The sequence below is a fragment of the Mugil cephalus genome, chromosome 2 (genome assembly GCF_022458985.1).
Source record: "Mugil cephalus isolate CIBA_MC_2020 chromosome 2, CIBA_Mcephalus_1.1, whole genome shotgun sequence".
Taxonomy (NCBI): Eukaryota; Metazoa; Chordata; class Actinopteri; order Mugiliformes; family Mugilidae; genus Mugil; species Mugil cephalus.
Window position 1 is genome coordinate 7,930,208 of NC_061771.1, and position 13,997 is coordinate 7,944,204.

General features: G+C 40.2%; 2 protein-coding genes across 3 annotated transcripts in view; one reads left to right on the forward strand and one right to left on the reverse strand.

The window, feature by feature from the left end:
- Positions 1-495: 495 nt before the first annotated feature.
- tmc5 (transmembrane channel like 5) lies at positions 496-11,245 on the reverse strand. Of its 2 annotated transcripts, none has more exons than XM_047577464.1 (22): positions 11,114-11,245; positions 9,880-10,051; positions 9,272-9,440; positions 8,497-8,708; positions 8,226-8,303; positions 6,919-7,035; positions 6,636-6,738; positions 6,237-6,312; positions 5,874-6,134; positions 5,200-5,342; positions 4,962-5,106; positions 4,336-4,488; positions 3,857-4,029; positions 3,550-3,619; positions 3,340-3,443; positions 3,164-3,259; positions 3,004-3,079; positions 2,332-2,465; positions 1,980-2,153; positions 1,757-1,835; positions 1,582-1,665; positions 496-1,499 (listed from the first exon to the last, which is right to left on the reverse strand). In XM_047577464.1, the coding sequence occupies exons 3-22, from the start codon at positions 9,340-9,342 to the stop codon at positions 912-914; spliced, it is 2,937 nt and encodes a 978-aa protein (XP_047433420.1). In that variant the 5' UTR covers positions 9,343-9,440; positions 9,880-10,051; positions 11,114-11,245; the 3' UTR covers positions 496-911. The 2 variants fall into 2 exon arrangements, with proteins under 2 accessions (XP_047433420.1, XP_047433419.1); XM_047577463.1 differs by having other exon boundaries at positions 3,340-3,437; positions 3,544-3,619.
- Positions 11,138-13,997, forward strand: part of nomo (nodal modulator) — a 29,631-nt gene continuing 26,771 nt past the window's right edge. The window contains 2 exon segments of the mRNA XM_047577466.1: positions 11,138-11,289; positions 13,673-13,922. Of these exon segments, the coding sequence (XP_047433422.1) occupies positions 11,274-11,289; positions 13,673-13,922 (266 nt within the window). The 5' untranslated portion in view covers positions 11,138-11,273.

The window sequence follows — 13,997 nt, forward strand, 5'->3', positions numbered from 1 at the left end:
AGACTTCTTTTCACCCAAGATAAAAGGGAGGTTTCAGTCTTTATAGAGACAGTGGTGGAAGAAGGAACATTAAAAGACTGAGAAATGCCAAAGGCTGAAAGAAGAACTAGAAAAGATGTGGAAGGTGAAGGCATCAGAGGTTCCCGTGGTGACAGAAACACTTGGGGCTGTGACCCCCAACCTGGGAGAGTGACAGCAGGAGATTCCAGGAACATCTGAAATCTTTGTCCAGAAGAGTAGAGTGCTAGTGACGGTTGCTACAGGACCCAAGCTTGAAGAGTCTGCCCACGGTGGGGAGAGAGGGGAATTTTTATATGTATATAAATCAGTGTCATTTGTTGTATCTGGATGATTTTTAAAATTGCCCCCGCGAATTTGGAGAAAACTGCTACATGCCACCATATATGTGATCCCTGCACCCTGTAGGGGGCAGTGAAGTTCCATCTCACTCACATTGATGGCCACAAATACTGTATAACTGTGCAGGTGCCTGTGTGTTATTTATGCTCATCTCTCTTTTATTGTCATCTTGTATATATTTACATTTCACAGAGATGATATAAAATATCAAAAACTTCGGTTTACAATACAAAAATTACATTAGCAATGGCACAAGTTTAGTCCTCATGTTCATTTGTACACTTATTTATACACTTCTATATCATAAAATATTTAGAGACAATCACAGAAACCTGCTAGTAAAATATTCTTGTATAAAATGTGCTTAAAGAGGTGGACCTGCACTCTCGTATAGCGTTAACTAATCTTAGTTCTTTTGTATGTATTTTTCTTTATATTGTGGTGCTAATTTAGTAGGGGTGACAAAAAAAAACAACAAAAAAAACAAGATATGATTTTGGCTTTTTAAGATCCATTCTGATGTTATCCATGCCTGTTCAGAGCCTTTTTGTTCAATAACCGTCATCGTATTCATTCTGGGCTTGTTGTCGGGCCCACATGGCCTGGATGAGAGCACTGGAGCCTGAAAGAGATGGGTTATATGGGGGAGCATTGACCCACGGCATGCGGTCTTCTTCTTCTTCTTCTTCTTCTGCTCTCTGCCTGGCTTGCATGACTTGCATCATAACACTTGACACTGGATTTGGCGGGTCATCCGTATCCTCCTCCCTGTCCTCTGCTCTTTGTCTGGCCTGCATGGCTTGGGCGAAAGCAGCGGATCTGTTTTCATTAACACCTCCTGCATGGTCGTATTCGTCTCTCTCTTGACTCTCAGCACTCTTCCTGGCTGCCATGGCCAACGCGAAGGCACTGGGGGGTGAGAAGTCTTCGTCAGGCTCCTGGTACGAATCTTGATTCTCACTGTCAGCTCTCTGAAGGTCCATCATCACAGCACTGGAGGTGTCAGAGGCAGCGGGCACTTCACCAATGCTGCGTCCGTCCTCCTCTTCTTCCAGCGGCTGGCGAGCGAGTGAAGTCTGAAACTTGGCGTTTGAGTTGTACTGACCGCCAGAAAAGTTGTCTGAAGGGGGTTTTTTATGCTGAGAACAGAAGAAAACATCCTGTGAGGGTGATAACAAATTACTAAATAGGAGATGATATTAACATGAATTCACAACATACCCCGCTTTGTATGCTCTGCTTGGTGCCGAGAGTTTTCTGGTCTTTCTGTAGCCTCTCTAACAGGAAGGACTTGTCTTTCCCCGCCTGGTGAGTGAAAAATAGACAGGCACAACATTTTCACAAGGGCAAAGAGGCGTGTACATGATCTTAAAGGAGCAAAGAATGAAACACTCACGTTAATGATCTGTTGTCTCAGTAGGACAATAAGCTCCCTGCGACCCTGAATGACTTGCCAGAACATGTATATGATGACCCTGAGCAGCAAAAAAACATAAGCATAAGAATCATGAACACACACCATCGCAGGTATGAGCAAAGCAGGCTTTATACACAACTTTCATCTGAGTCACCAGACTAAAGAACATACAGCACGTGTACAATGTAGAATGTGCACTTACAAGATGATGAGTGTGATAATAAAGTAGAAGATTTCACTCCTGATGACGTATTCGTAGACCCAGACGGTCGAGCGGGAACTAGAGATTTCATCCAAATCGTTGATCCAGACTCCCACCACACTGAAGGTGTTGTTGAGTCCCCGAAAAGGACCACACTGCTCTGAAGGTCTCAATCTACAGGGTGGGACGGGGTTAACAAAACAAGAGTGTGAGTCTTGGCTTTGGGTGCATGTCTAAATTGGTGAAGATTGCAGCATCGGTCAAAATCAGGTGTCGTGTTTTTGTTCATAAGGGTATGATCGGGATGAGTATATTTTGCAGGTTTTGAGCAATTTAAATGATGGCCTCTTACGTCCAGGCAGTGTATCCAACAATTGACAGGGCTCCCACAAAGAAAGGGAAGAAGAGGAGGAAGATGAAGATGGTTTGCATCTGAGCTGCCCTGCTCGATCGCTTCGGAGGCTGGCAGTTCAGTATCAGGCTGAACTGGGGAGGTAGCACGTACATGAATAAACCCATGCGCAAACACATCCACAAACAGCATTGTCACAAATTACTCCCGCCACAACTCGTGTAAACCTGTAAAGCTTAAGAAACTGCAGGCTCATGTATCTGAGTCCATAATAAAACATTAGGGCATTGAATGGCAGTTTCAAAGGTCATTTAGCCGGTTCATGAAACATTCAGCAACACCAGATCCAGCCTGGATTAAATTACAAATCATAATGGGGTTAGTGTTTTAATATTCTGGACTTGATTGATACTGTCTGGTATAATTAAAGCCTTCATCCTCAAATCTTTTAATAAACCATGCCTGACTTTTCTATAACACGAAATAAAGCATGCAGTGTATGTGATGTTTTAATTAATTGTTTACCTAAGTGCACAAACTGAGTAACATGAGCCGCGCAGTGGACATGGAGCAGCTCTGGAAGCACTGGCAATGTGTCTGTGTTTGTCAGCGTTTTATTTAGTTTACGATCACTACGGCCTGGAATAACAGAACCTTGAGAGAAGCATTTACCTTCTTCAAGTAAAACAAGATGAAGAATTTGAGGATCTGAATGACAGGAAGCAGAGGAGAGAAGTAAATTCCAATCCTATGGATGGAAACAGAAAAATCTGATTAAAACCTTGTAAACTTGTGTGCACTTCCACTGAGCTGTTGAGTGGATTGTTCTTACCAGGCTAGACTTTGTGCGTAAATGAGGTCAAGGACATTTCTGGCCACGTCAAACTCTGGAACCCCCAGCTGTGGCAGGAACTTGCTCCCAATCAAACTGTCACAGTGAAGGGAATATGTTTTACACATGAGCATTCCCCATTTCCGCGATTGTGGTAAAATACAGGCGTAACTCACTTGCCAAGGAACTCTCCAAAGAAGGACCCCAACATCAGAAAAATGAAATCAAAAATGACCAGTCGGTACAAAGCTTGTCCGACCAGGGACTCCCAACACTGACAGGAAAAGAAAAGGAATTACAAATGAGTGTCTGTGTCAAAGGACAAAACTTGCATTGGTCTATTTAAAAAGTGATGGAGCACCATATGCAGTCAAACATACCGAATCACTCTCAGCCACCACATCCATCCAGGAGTAACACAAAACAGCCAAGATGAACAACCTGAGCAGGACATTTCTGGAAGTGGAAAAAATAAATTTCAAGTGGTTAATGGACAATTTTGAGAAATATGTCTAACTGCTGTATTGTAAGAACTACATAAGATATATTTTTTACTGTAAACATAGATGCAATTGGCTAGCCTTTTCTCCTACATGATCTGTTAAACTTAAGTATTATAGTGAGTGTTACAGTTGAGTGATCTAAAATTTAAACCATGTAATAGCCATGCCAAGTCATGTACTGCTGTCTGACCTGGCGACCAGAGCGTAGATCTGTATGCGCTGGTTGGAGTATTGTTCAACGTGGTTGAAGATGGAGTAGAAGAGTGGGATGACCATGTTCATCAGAGACACCACAAAGGGAACCAGGAGAGTCTCTGCCTCCAGACGCAGAGAACAGCTGGGTGCATTTTCCAGCTGTGTAGACTGTATAGATAATGGAGACAATGGAGGATCAGCACTGTGTGCAACACATGAATCAAGCCCTGAGCTACTGCCAAGTGACTCAATATATTATTGTGATTAAATATATGGAACATGCCGATATGGAGTCTAAAGATCAAATGCTTTAAAATGTCATAAATAACCATTAGGTACAATTCCTCTACACATATAAAACTGCGCAGGCGATTATAGGAGAATAATTCTCCAGACTTGCTGCAGTGTGTGTCCAACCAAAACGAGTATTTAAATTGGACATTAAGCCTAATTAGTCAACGTTGGCTTGTGTACCTCGAGTATGTGTTCGCTGAGATAGTAGATGCTGCATGCACAGCCAACAGCCAAGGCAGTCGAGACAAACCAGCAACCCAAGCGAACCCCATAGAGCTCCACTCTTTTAGCGGTGGTTAACATCACCTTCTGGTATTTTTCTGATAAAGACTCCTGGAGAGAGGATGAACATGACAAAAAGTGAGACGTGTTGCCTCCCTAAACAAGAATGTGTCCGTGCGCTAATTGTCAAGATAGAATAGCAACAGCAATTCATTGCAAAATGTACATTTTTTCATTTGTGCAACCATCAATCATGTACTGATGGAATTCCTATATTTATCGTCATATACAGGCTGAAAACACATTAACAGTCAACTAGGATTTGAAATCAAATCAAATCAAATCAAACTTATTCAGCCCTTTTCATACGAATGTAACACAAAGTGCTTCACATGGATTAACAGACACTCACACACACACACACACAATAAAAGTTGATGAGACAGGAAATACACTTCTTTTTTTTAAATTCACCGGACACTTTAGTGGTATTTGCACAATGTATCGGTGTCGGTGTCGGTTTCACTGATACCAGACTGAATTTTATTCAGTATTGGAGTGGAAAGGAAATCGAACATCACTACCTTGAGTTGCACACTGAGGTTGTTCCTGCGCTGTCTCACTGCTCTCTCGTTGGTTACACTAAAATCCCAGCTGCAAAGTAGCTGCCATGCGCTGTTTGACGCTGGGTCTGCTAGTATGTAGTTTTTCCGGAATGAGCTTGCCATGCTGTGCGAGGAGAAATCAAACAGATTGAGAGGAAATGAGTACGTATCAAGAAGAACAGAAAAGTGAAGCAAATGTACAGATGGAAGTACTTACCTGTAAATAAGTGCTATTCCACACAGAACCATATAGACTGCGATGGTGAAGAAGTAGGCCAGCTGCAGGTCATACTTCACCGGACCCTGAAGGGTCTCATTGCTGTACGCGCCATAATACATGACGGTATAACCAAAGTAACCCTGCAAAATGAGAGACGTGGGTCTAAGAAAATATCAAATCAATTTCAGTTTTACTCAACATCAATTTTATTATTGTGTTAACACATCTAACACACAGCTAACACAGCTTTTGAGTTTGTTGTGGCTAATCTGCAGAAGCTGCTGTATGGGCACATACAAGGAATTGACTTTGATTTGGCTTGATATTTTTTTTTATATCAATTATTTGGAGCAAATATAAGTCAGTATCACTCTTCTTTTAGCTATATTTTGGGCTCCACCAACTACTAAGTGAAATTTCTGGTACTTTAGCTGCTACTATGTTCACCCGTTTGCTGTTTGGTGCTGGGTAATTTAGTTTAATGCTGGGTAATAATGTAATTTAAAACCAAAACAGCAAGCTAAAAGAAGCTCTCAAGTGGCTCTTCATACTATGAACAGGCATCTCATCTTTTGTTAAATGAACAGTAAATTTACATCATCACAGGGGTGACAGTTGTGGCTTTATGAGAAGGCAAAGGTTCAGACTTTGCTAAACTAGCGTTCACTTACAGCTCCGGTCAGTAACTCCAGTCCTGTAAAGGTCACATTTGGAGGCACGTTGGGAGTGTGGTCGTAAACAAGCATCGGAATGGTGATGAGGCTGAAGTTGACCAGGAAGGTGAAAATGTTAAACATGAGCAGCCACCTGAGGAAGACGAAGTAGGAGCGAACACTGGTGCCAAACTTTCCGCCGATCTCTTTCAAGGTGCCGTGCCACAGTTCCAGGGTCTGCCTGGCCGACCGAACGCTGTAGCCGAACCTTCGTAAAGACTGAAAGAATGAATTGCGACATTTAACACAATCACAGGTTGTGAATCAGATGGCTTGACTCGGCGATGCAACATATTGTTTTGGAATTGATAAAACACTCACCAGTGAGACAATTTCAGAGTATTCTGTAAAATATGTGAAGTCGCGAGATTTCTTGGAAGATTCCAGTACTTGGCTCCTGTGGAAATATATTATAAGATAAGATAAGATAAGATAAGATAAGATAAGATAAGATAAGATAAGATAAGATAAGCTGTTTACAAAATTCTGGACACTCATTTTAAATGTTTCATGTGTGGTGTACCTTGAAACAGGAGGACAGCGTGTTTGTGTGTCACTGACAGTATATAGTTGTTACTAAAGATAAAAATTCCAACGTCACTAGACTACACTTTGAATACCTTTCTAATTTTATGATCTCCAGCCCTGTATAATGGTTAACGAAATTCCAGTAAGAGCGATTTGCTTATCGCTCTTGAGTGTTTGTAATACAGAACACACCTGATGTGTTTCCTCCCTTGAAAGCTCATTGTGAGATCGCGCATGGCCCGGATTCTGTCTTGCGTTGACAGAGCAACAAGTTCCTTAATCAGGTTTTCTGTCACTGTCGGGGACGACAAGACGAGCACAGTGCGTTAGATGGATTGATAGATAGATAGATAGATAGATAGATAGATAGATAGATAGATAGGACAGTTAGCGCTGTAAGAGCTTCCATTCAGAATGCATATCAGGTGTCACACTTGATTTTGGTGCACAGGTATAATCCGACACCGACGCTCACCATCTTCCACCTCTTTCTGGTAAACATCCTCTATGACAGCTGCGTTGGCAGGACCTTCTTCAGGACGCATGCTCATCCTTTTCATTGTCATTCCTCTCCACCTCAGTGACATGTAATCTGAGTGAACAGACCAGAAAATGACAGCAGGTTCATTTCTGTTCAGCTGTGATTATCATAGACTTTTCTAACTCAAAGATGAGAAGTACATGAGCTAGGTGACAGTTATCAAATGAATAGGTTGGCCTGCAGCTGTTCACAGTCCTTATCATTTATTCTGCTATTACAGTGTAATGGAGATAAAGCGCTTTGTTACTGATCACGTGTATCTGTAGACTACTTACAGTAAACATCCTGATTGAAAACACAAAGACACAACAAAGGGCATGGTTTATGCTTCACTTGTTTTTACATTATACTGACTTTTGATTAAAACTACGTTACTGAAACTGTTAAAGTAACGTGGGATCTGTGTTTTGAGCATAACTTCGGCATGCTAACTAACCAGCAGACGAAATATTTACCAGATCCACCCTGAGGTGTAAACGTGGCAGCATGCATGCCACCATTTGCTAAGTATTTCTGTAGAAACCTTGTTAGATTTGCAGGTAAGTGCTTGGATATTCATCTGTACAGTTTTATTTATATTTTGCCTGAGACAGCAGTAGAGGATTTACATTCTGGACTTCTTTGTCTCAACCAGTGAGCTGTCATGGTCAACTATATAAATAAATTAAATTAAAAGGCTTTCACTATTCACAGTGAGGGGAACACAAATATCAGTTCAACGACTCTCCATTCTTTATAATTCACTGAAAGCTTCAAATGTCAACCTCATAGAGCCACCGTGAATGTCGACAATAGATTTTGTGCAAATCCACGTCGTAGACGTAAAATAAATATTCTACGTCTATGACATGGATTTGCACTAGATATGTATTTTCACATATCTAGTGAAAATACATAAATAGTTTAAAAAAATAGAAAAAAAAAAAAGAAATCGCCAGTGGGGATTGTGAACATCTCATTTGAATCCTAGTGCCAGAACTGTCCACTGACCAGATTCCCCTTACCAATCTGCTTCCTTCTTTTTCATTTTCTTGGCCAACTTCCTTGTCCACTGTTGTTTGTTTTCTGCAGGCACCATTAATAATTACCCAATGGGATTTTCAAGGTGCAAGTATTATCATTCTAAATCATTGATGCGGTTTATGATTTTGGCAGAGGTGTGAGAGTTCAGATAACGTTAAAAAGACTACAAAAGAATGAAGAAACTGCTATCTGTAGAATAAAGTGAGTTTCACCATTACCTGACACTGAAGGAGGACGTCGCGCAGGTGGTGATTGACCATACTGATATTCACGTTCAGTTTGAGGCATGGTGTGACCTAAATTGAAAGCACAAATGTGAGGAGGAAGCATCAACTGAAGTGTCACCTAGCAACACATAGCAACACATGCAAAACTGCCCAACAAGAGGTCAGCGCAACAAATTAATTCGGTGTATTACTTATGCAAAGAATGAATATTATTCTAGAGATAAAATAATTTAACTCGGTCGCTCAGTGCCGGTCCACTCACTTGGCGCGTACGATGAATGAGTCTCAGGGCGCTCTGGGACGGTGTCCATTTGGATGATTTCTGTCCCCCTCCGGCTCTCATATTGCCAGCCACCCCGGGGTGCCAGCTCAAAAGCATCACCACTGTTGGCCTCACTAGTCAAATCCCTCTGACCCCACCAGCCTGGGTCTTCCTCGGCATAGGGGTTAGTGTGTCGGGATTTGCTGGGAGCCCTAAAGTCCACACAGAGTTAATATTGTGCCGGGTAAAAGAAGAAATGCTTATCATTAAGGCTGTATAATTTATGATGTTGATGATAGCTGAGAGCCCTGGCATTAACAGTTCACACAAAGAATTTCAAGTAAATTGTGTGCGTAATGAAACAAATGTAGTTTCTCTAGGGGGAAAAACAGCCCCTACAGAAACTACATTTGTTTAATTACAGGAAATGGGTAAATTTAGTCATACAACAAGGAAGTGCAGGATTCATCATATGAATAAACCACTGAATATAAGTGTGATATTTAGGAATTTAAAGATCTGACATCTTAAAGTTCATTCTCAAAACATTAACATTAAACTGATACGGGATAGAGGCAGGATAAATACCAAATCTACATCGATTCCTGTTGCTTGAGGACATTCTTTTCATTATTTCACAGAAGAGACTTTCTTACTACAATTACAAATGACTCACACTTTGATAAATTGTAACTATATTCTTTCAGGCTGAGATGTTGCATTGAGGCGCATTTGAAGACAGAAAGACATTTTCTGTTATTATATTGCCACCAACCTATCAATTTCCAGGGTCTCGTCGTCATGGTAGCCATGGTTGAAAAATCCTCCGTCTCTGTAACTTGTCATGAGATCCTTCAGACTGATCCTCTCAGGGACGGCAACGATTCCTCAGCTCCCTCTGTCCCAGTCGCTCCTTAAAGGCTGTTTCCAGTACTTACTTCTGTCTGCCAGTGGAATAAATAAAATAATACTGTGTCTGATGTGATCGCGAGGCAGATAACACTATTGCTGATTTGCCCTCATTCAGCTTTAACATAACCGAAACAACAGGTTTGAGTCGAGTGGATGTTTTATTGCTGCAGGGAAACATTTGTAATTTAATCTCTTGGTCCCATGCCTTTCTGTTTATTACTAATTTATTTAGGTGATTTTGTTTCCACACACGTAGAAGTATAACTCTATGCTTCTCACATGAAGCTAAATTAAAGAACAGCGAGAAAGGGAGGACAAATTAGAATGACTATAAACTCTGAGCAAGAGACTGATGGCAGCGGAAATAATAAGACATATAGCGTTTAACAGGATATAAGTTCTCAAAGAATGACTGAACTGTAAAAACAAAACATTATGTTACAGTGTAGTCTGATATTAAATCCTGCTTACCTGTGTTGTAATGAGGTGAAGAATGTAAGGTAAGAACCGCATACAAATGTCCCTCTAGCAGTAGACCAAGCTTTGTCCCTGAGATTAAACAAGGTACTGTCTGCCTACCAGGAAGTGTGAGTCAAGCTCATAAAGGTAAAAGTTCGCTGCTCCTGCTGAAGCCAGTCAAATCCTGTGAGGACATACATAATTAAACCTCTTGGGTTGGTGCTTAATTGGTTTCCTTATTATATCTGCAGGTTTACATGTGGCGAAAAATAATAACTGGACTCGGGAAGGTAAACTAAGGAATGTGTGTGTATGTGTGTCAGTGCAAAGCAAAGCAGTGCGAAGCATCAAATGGAAAATTATGCACAGGGTTTTCATTATTTTGCATTTAAGGCGGGAGAAAAATATTATGGGATACAATGCATTTTTTCTCATGTTTAGTCTTTGCTTCTTCCCTTCTCCTCTTTTCGAAAACACACGGGACACTACCTCTACCTGGCAATGTAAAGTATAACAAAAACAAAAGACTGTTGTATAATAGGAAATAGAAATAGGAACAAGAGTTCGTGTAGCTAATCCTGACTTTAGCAGCATATGTGTCTGATGTTCTTTACAAAGCCTATAGCCTTCATCTTTTAGCCTGTGTTTGATATTTAGACTTTAAAAAATAACAATTACTTTGTATATTCTTAAAAACAATAATATGGAAATATTTTGAAACCCATGTTACATGATTTAATAAAATAGCACAAGGTAGAATTAATAGTAAGAAGCAAACTCAAGACCTAGCTTTTCAGTTTAGCTTTAAATCGAATCTTATCTACTTATTTATTATAAATAACTGCTTAAAAACTTGATCTCTTTTATTGTTTTAGTAGTTTTTATTCAGTTATTAGTGTAATTTTATCACTTTTTCTCGTTTGCCTTTTAACCATCTCATTATTTTTAGTCTGTTTTTTTATGCTGTTATATCGATTTCGACTATTTATTGACTGATTTCTCCTTGCTGTGAAATTATTATATTATCCAGCTGTATTTACAGTTCCTCACATTAAATTATGAGTCTTTGTATGTGTCTGACTGTGTTGGGGTTGTGGGGTGCATGTGGGATCACTGTAAGCACTTTGTGCAACATTTTGTACGGAAAATGGACATAAAGTCTGACTGGTTGTTTGAGTATATGTATATTAGATACAGAAATGTTTCACAGAGACTCCATAGTTGTATCCATTATCCAGGAAGTTACCTCTGGAGCCGTGGAGCCGTGCAGCTGGAGCAGACAGTCTGCGGTTTCTTCCTGACGTCCACTCCCATGCATTTGACGAAGTCCGCTGTTTTAATTGTTAGCTAACGACAAAATTACCACGTAAAACCATTTATATATTCCGTGGGGGGAAAAGGAAACGATGGAGACCGACTCAGGTAACGTTAAACTTTGCGTAGCATTTGGGTGTGACTGTTCTATAAACGTTGTACTTCTACCAACTTCTTTGGGCTTTAGCTAAGCTGCTAGCTGTGCTAACCTCGGACTTGTTTTTAGTAACCGCTGTCGGGTCAACTAGTTCGGTTAATGATTGGTTAAAGGGTTGAGGTCTTTGGGAGCGACTTCAGCTTTGTTCGTGTCCTTTTGTTTGAGACTCTGTACCGTCTCCGAAACTGCGTCGTTGGCATGTTTACATGTTTATGTGAGTGTGCCTCTCGGTTAGCTTTGTCTGCTGGAAATACCAAGACAACATGCAGTCAAAATACTCTCTTATTAGTAGGTCTGGCAAGCAACAATCTCAACAATTAATATATTATGATAATATCATCGGAGCCTGTCTTCATTCTGAGTAGGGGATATCACAATCACGTAATTGTTTTGCCTCTGATCTGATCCTGATCATTTACTGTTCAGTATTGGCCTCTGTCTCTGTCCCATTAATAATAATAGTAATTTTATTTGCATGTTTTGTAGATATACAAAATGATTTCACTTGTATTGTCCTGGATCACGTGTGCTCTGTGCAACCTTTTTAAGGCCAACTAACTTTGAGATCAGTTCTTAATGCTTGACAGTTCACTGCATCAATAAATACCTGCCTTCATTTCATTACTTTGAGATTTTCATTTAGTAAATAAACAGCAACTTAACAAACGTTTCCTTATCACCTTATTTCCTTATTTAATTTTTTATACATTTATTATCCATACTACCTCTGCAATAACATGTAAATATACAAAACCTGTAATTCCTGTTTATAATTGCTTTTTAGTCACTTTAGTCATACAGTCATGTTTAAACCTTCCATGGACAGTTCTTGGAGCATGTTTGACGTTTTGTCACAGTCTTTAATGTTAGGTTTTGGTTTTGGTTTTGGCAAAAACAAATATAGATTGCAACCTCCCTAATCTTGATATGAGGTTATTTTCGTACACTAAGTAGTGGTTACGGCCTCCTTACACAGTCCTGAAGTGAAATAAAAGAATTTCACTGTCTTTTTTTTTTAACGTATTTTTTATTTAACAACTACATACATACAAACACAAACTTATCAGACACAGAGGAGATGTATATTATATACGGTTACACTTGCATTGTGATTATAGAAATTGAAAGTCTTTTTTTCCCCTTCATGTTGAATGTATCTTTGTAAATATCAGTCCGTATTCTTGTACTTGTCCTTCATAATTCCCCTAGACCCGATCTCGTCTCCATTCTGTTAGCCTTGATCAGAATCGCAATGGCCATCTTTTATCAAATAAGTCTGCCTTCAGCTGTAGTCTTGCCGTGATTTTCTCTACGATAAACACATTTTTTACCCCGTCTCTCTATTGTGTAATACTTGGAGGCTGTGGTTTCTACCAGGAAGCTGTTATTGTCTTTTTTGCGATCAGCAGCAGGATTCTTAGTAAATATTTAGAGCGAGAGTCGTACGGTCAGGAACTACACCCAAAATGTACAGTGCCGGTTCCACAGGGAAATTAATACCCATAATCTGTTTAGTTTCCTTCTGAATATTCTCGCAGAAATCTTTTATTTTTTGGGCAGTCCCAGAATACATAGGTGGTGTCATCCACCGCTCCACACTCCCTCCAGCCTAGATCAGTTGTATTGCTATGTTTTGATGTAGCGCATTTTTACTTTCCAATCGAATTCCCTCCATGTTGGGCTATTAGTCAGTTTATGTCCCTCTTTAAACGTTTCCTCCCATTTTTCTTCTGATATGATGATGTTGGCTTCCAGCTCCCATTTTTCTTTGATGTCAAAGTTGTTTCATTAGATTCATGTAGTAGTGCTTTATAGATTTTTGATATAACCCCCTTTTTTTTTTAACTTGTCCTCTGAAAATGACCACAACACTTCCTCTAATTTAGATGGTGTCTTACAAATGTTCTCCCATTCCTGGTATTTGTGTAGATAATCTCTTTGCTGTAAGAATTTGTAAAAGTCATTAGCTGGTAAATTAAATTCTTTTTGGAGTTGTGTGAATGATTTCAATGTTTGTCCCTGAAACATTTGATCAATATATATTAACCCCTCGTTAGCCCATATATTAAATCCTGAATCCATGGTAGATGGTACAAAGTCTGGGTTATTTGCTATTTTTGTAGCCCTGCCTACAGAATTCGACAGTTTCAGCTTATTTCTTACTGCTGACCAAATTTTCTTTGTTCCCCTGATCCACTCATTACGCATTCTGAGTCCCCTCCGATTCTAAAGATACATGTTGTTCACTGTCATTTTTAACCACATTGTATAGTCCTGACTGCAGTACACAGGCACCAATGACCGTGTATGTATCTTTTTGTCAATCTTTTCCAGTGTTCTACACTGATGGCAGCGGACGTATCTCCAGTAACCCTCTGCTGGACCAGCTCCCCAGCTACCAGTCCCTACTATACCGCAGGAAGTCGTCCACCAACAATCGAAAAAACAGCTCTAGAGCGAGGCGAAGCTCCTCTACCAGCGGGAAATGGGGCTTTGGCACCTTGAGAAGGCACGAGGACAAACACGAGACTGAGCGGCCCCTCAGAGAACTAGCCAAACCCATGAATGAGAAACGCAAACACAAGTAAGAACATTTTTCCATGTTGTTGAGCGTCTCAGTAGTCACTGCACGACAAAAGAGGACTTCTCTAAAAGCAAC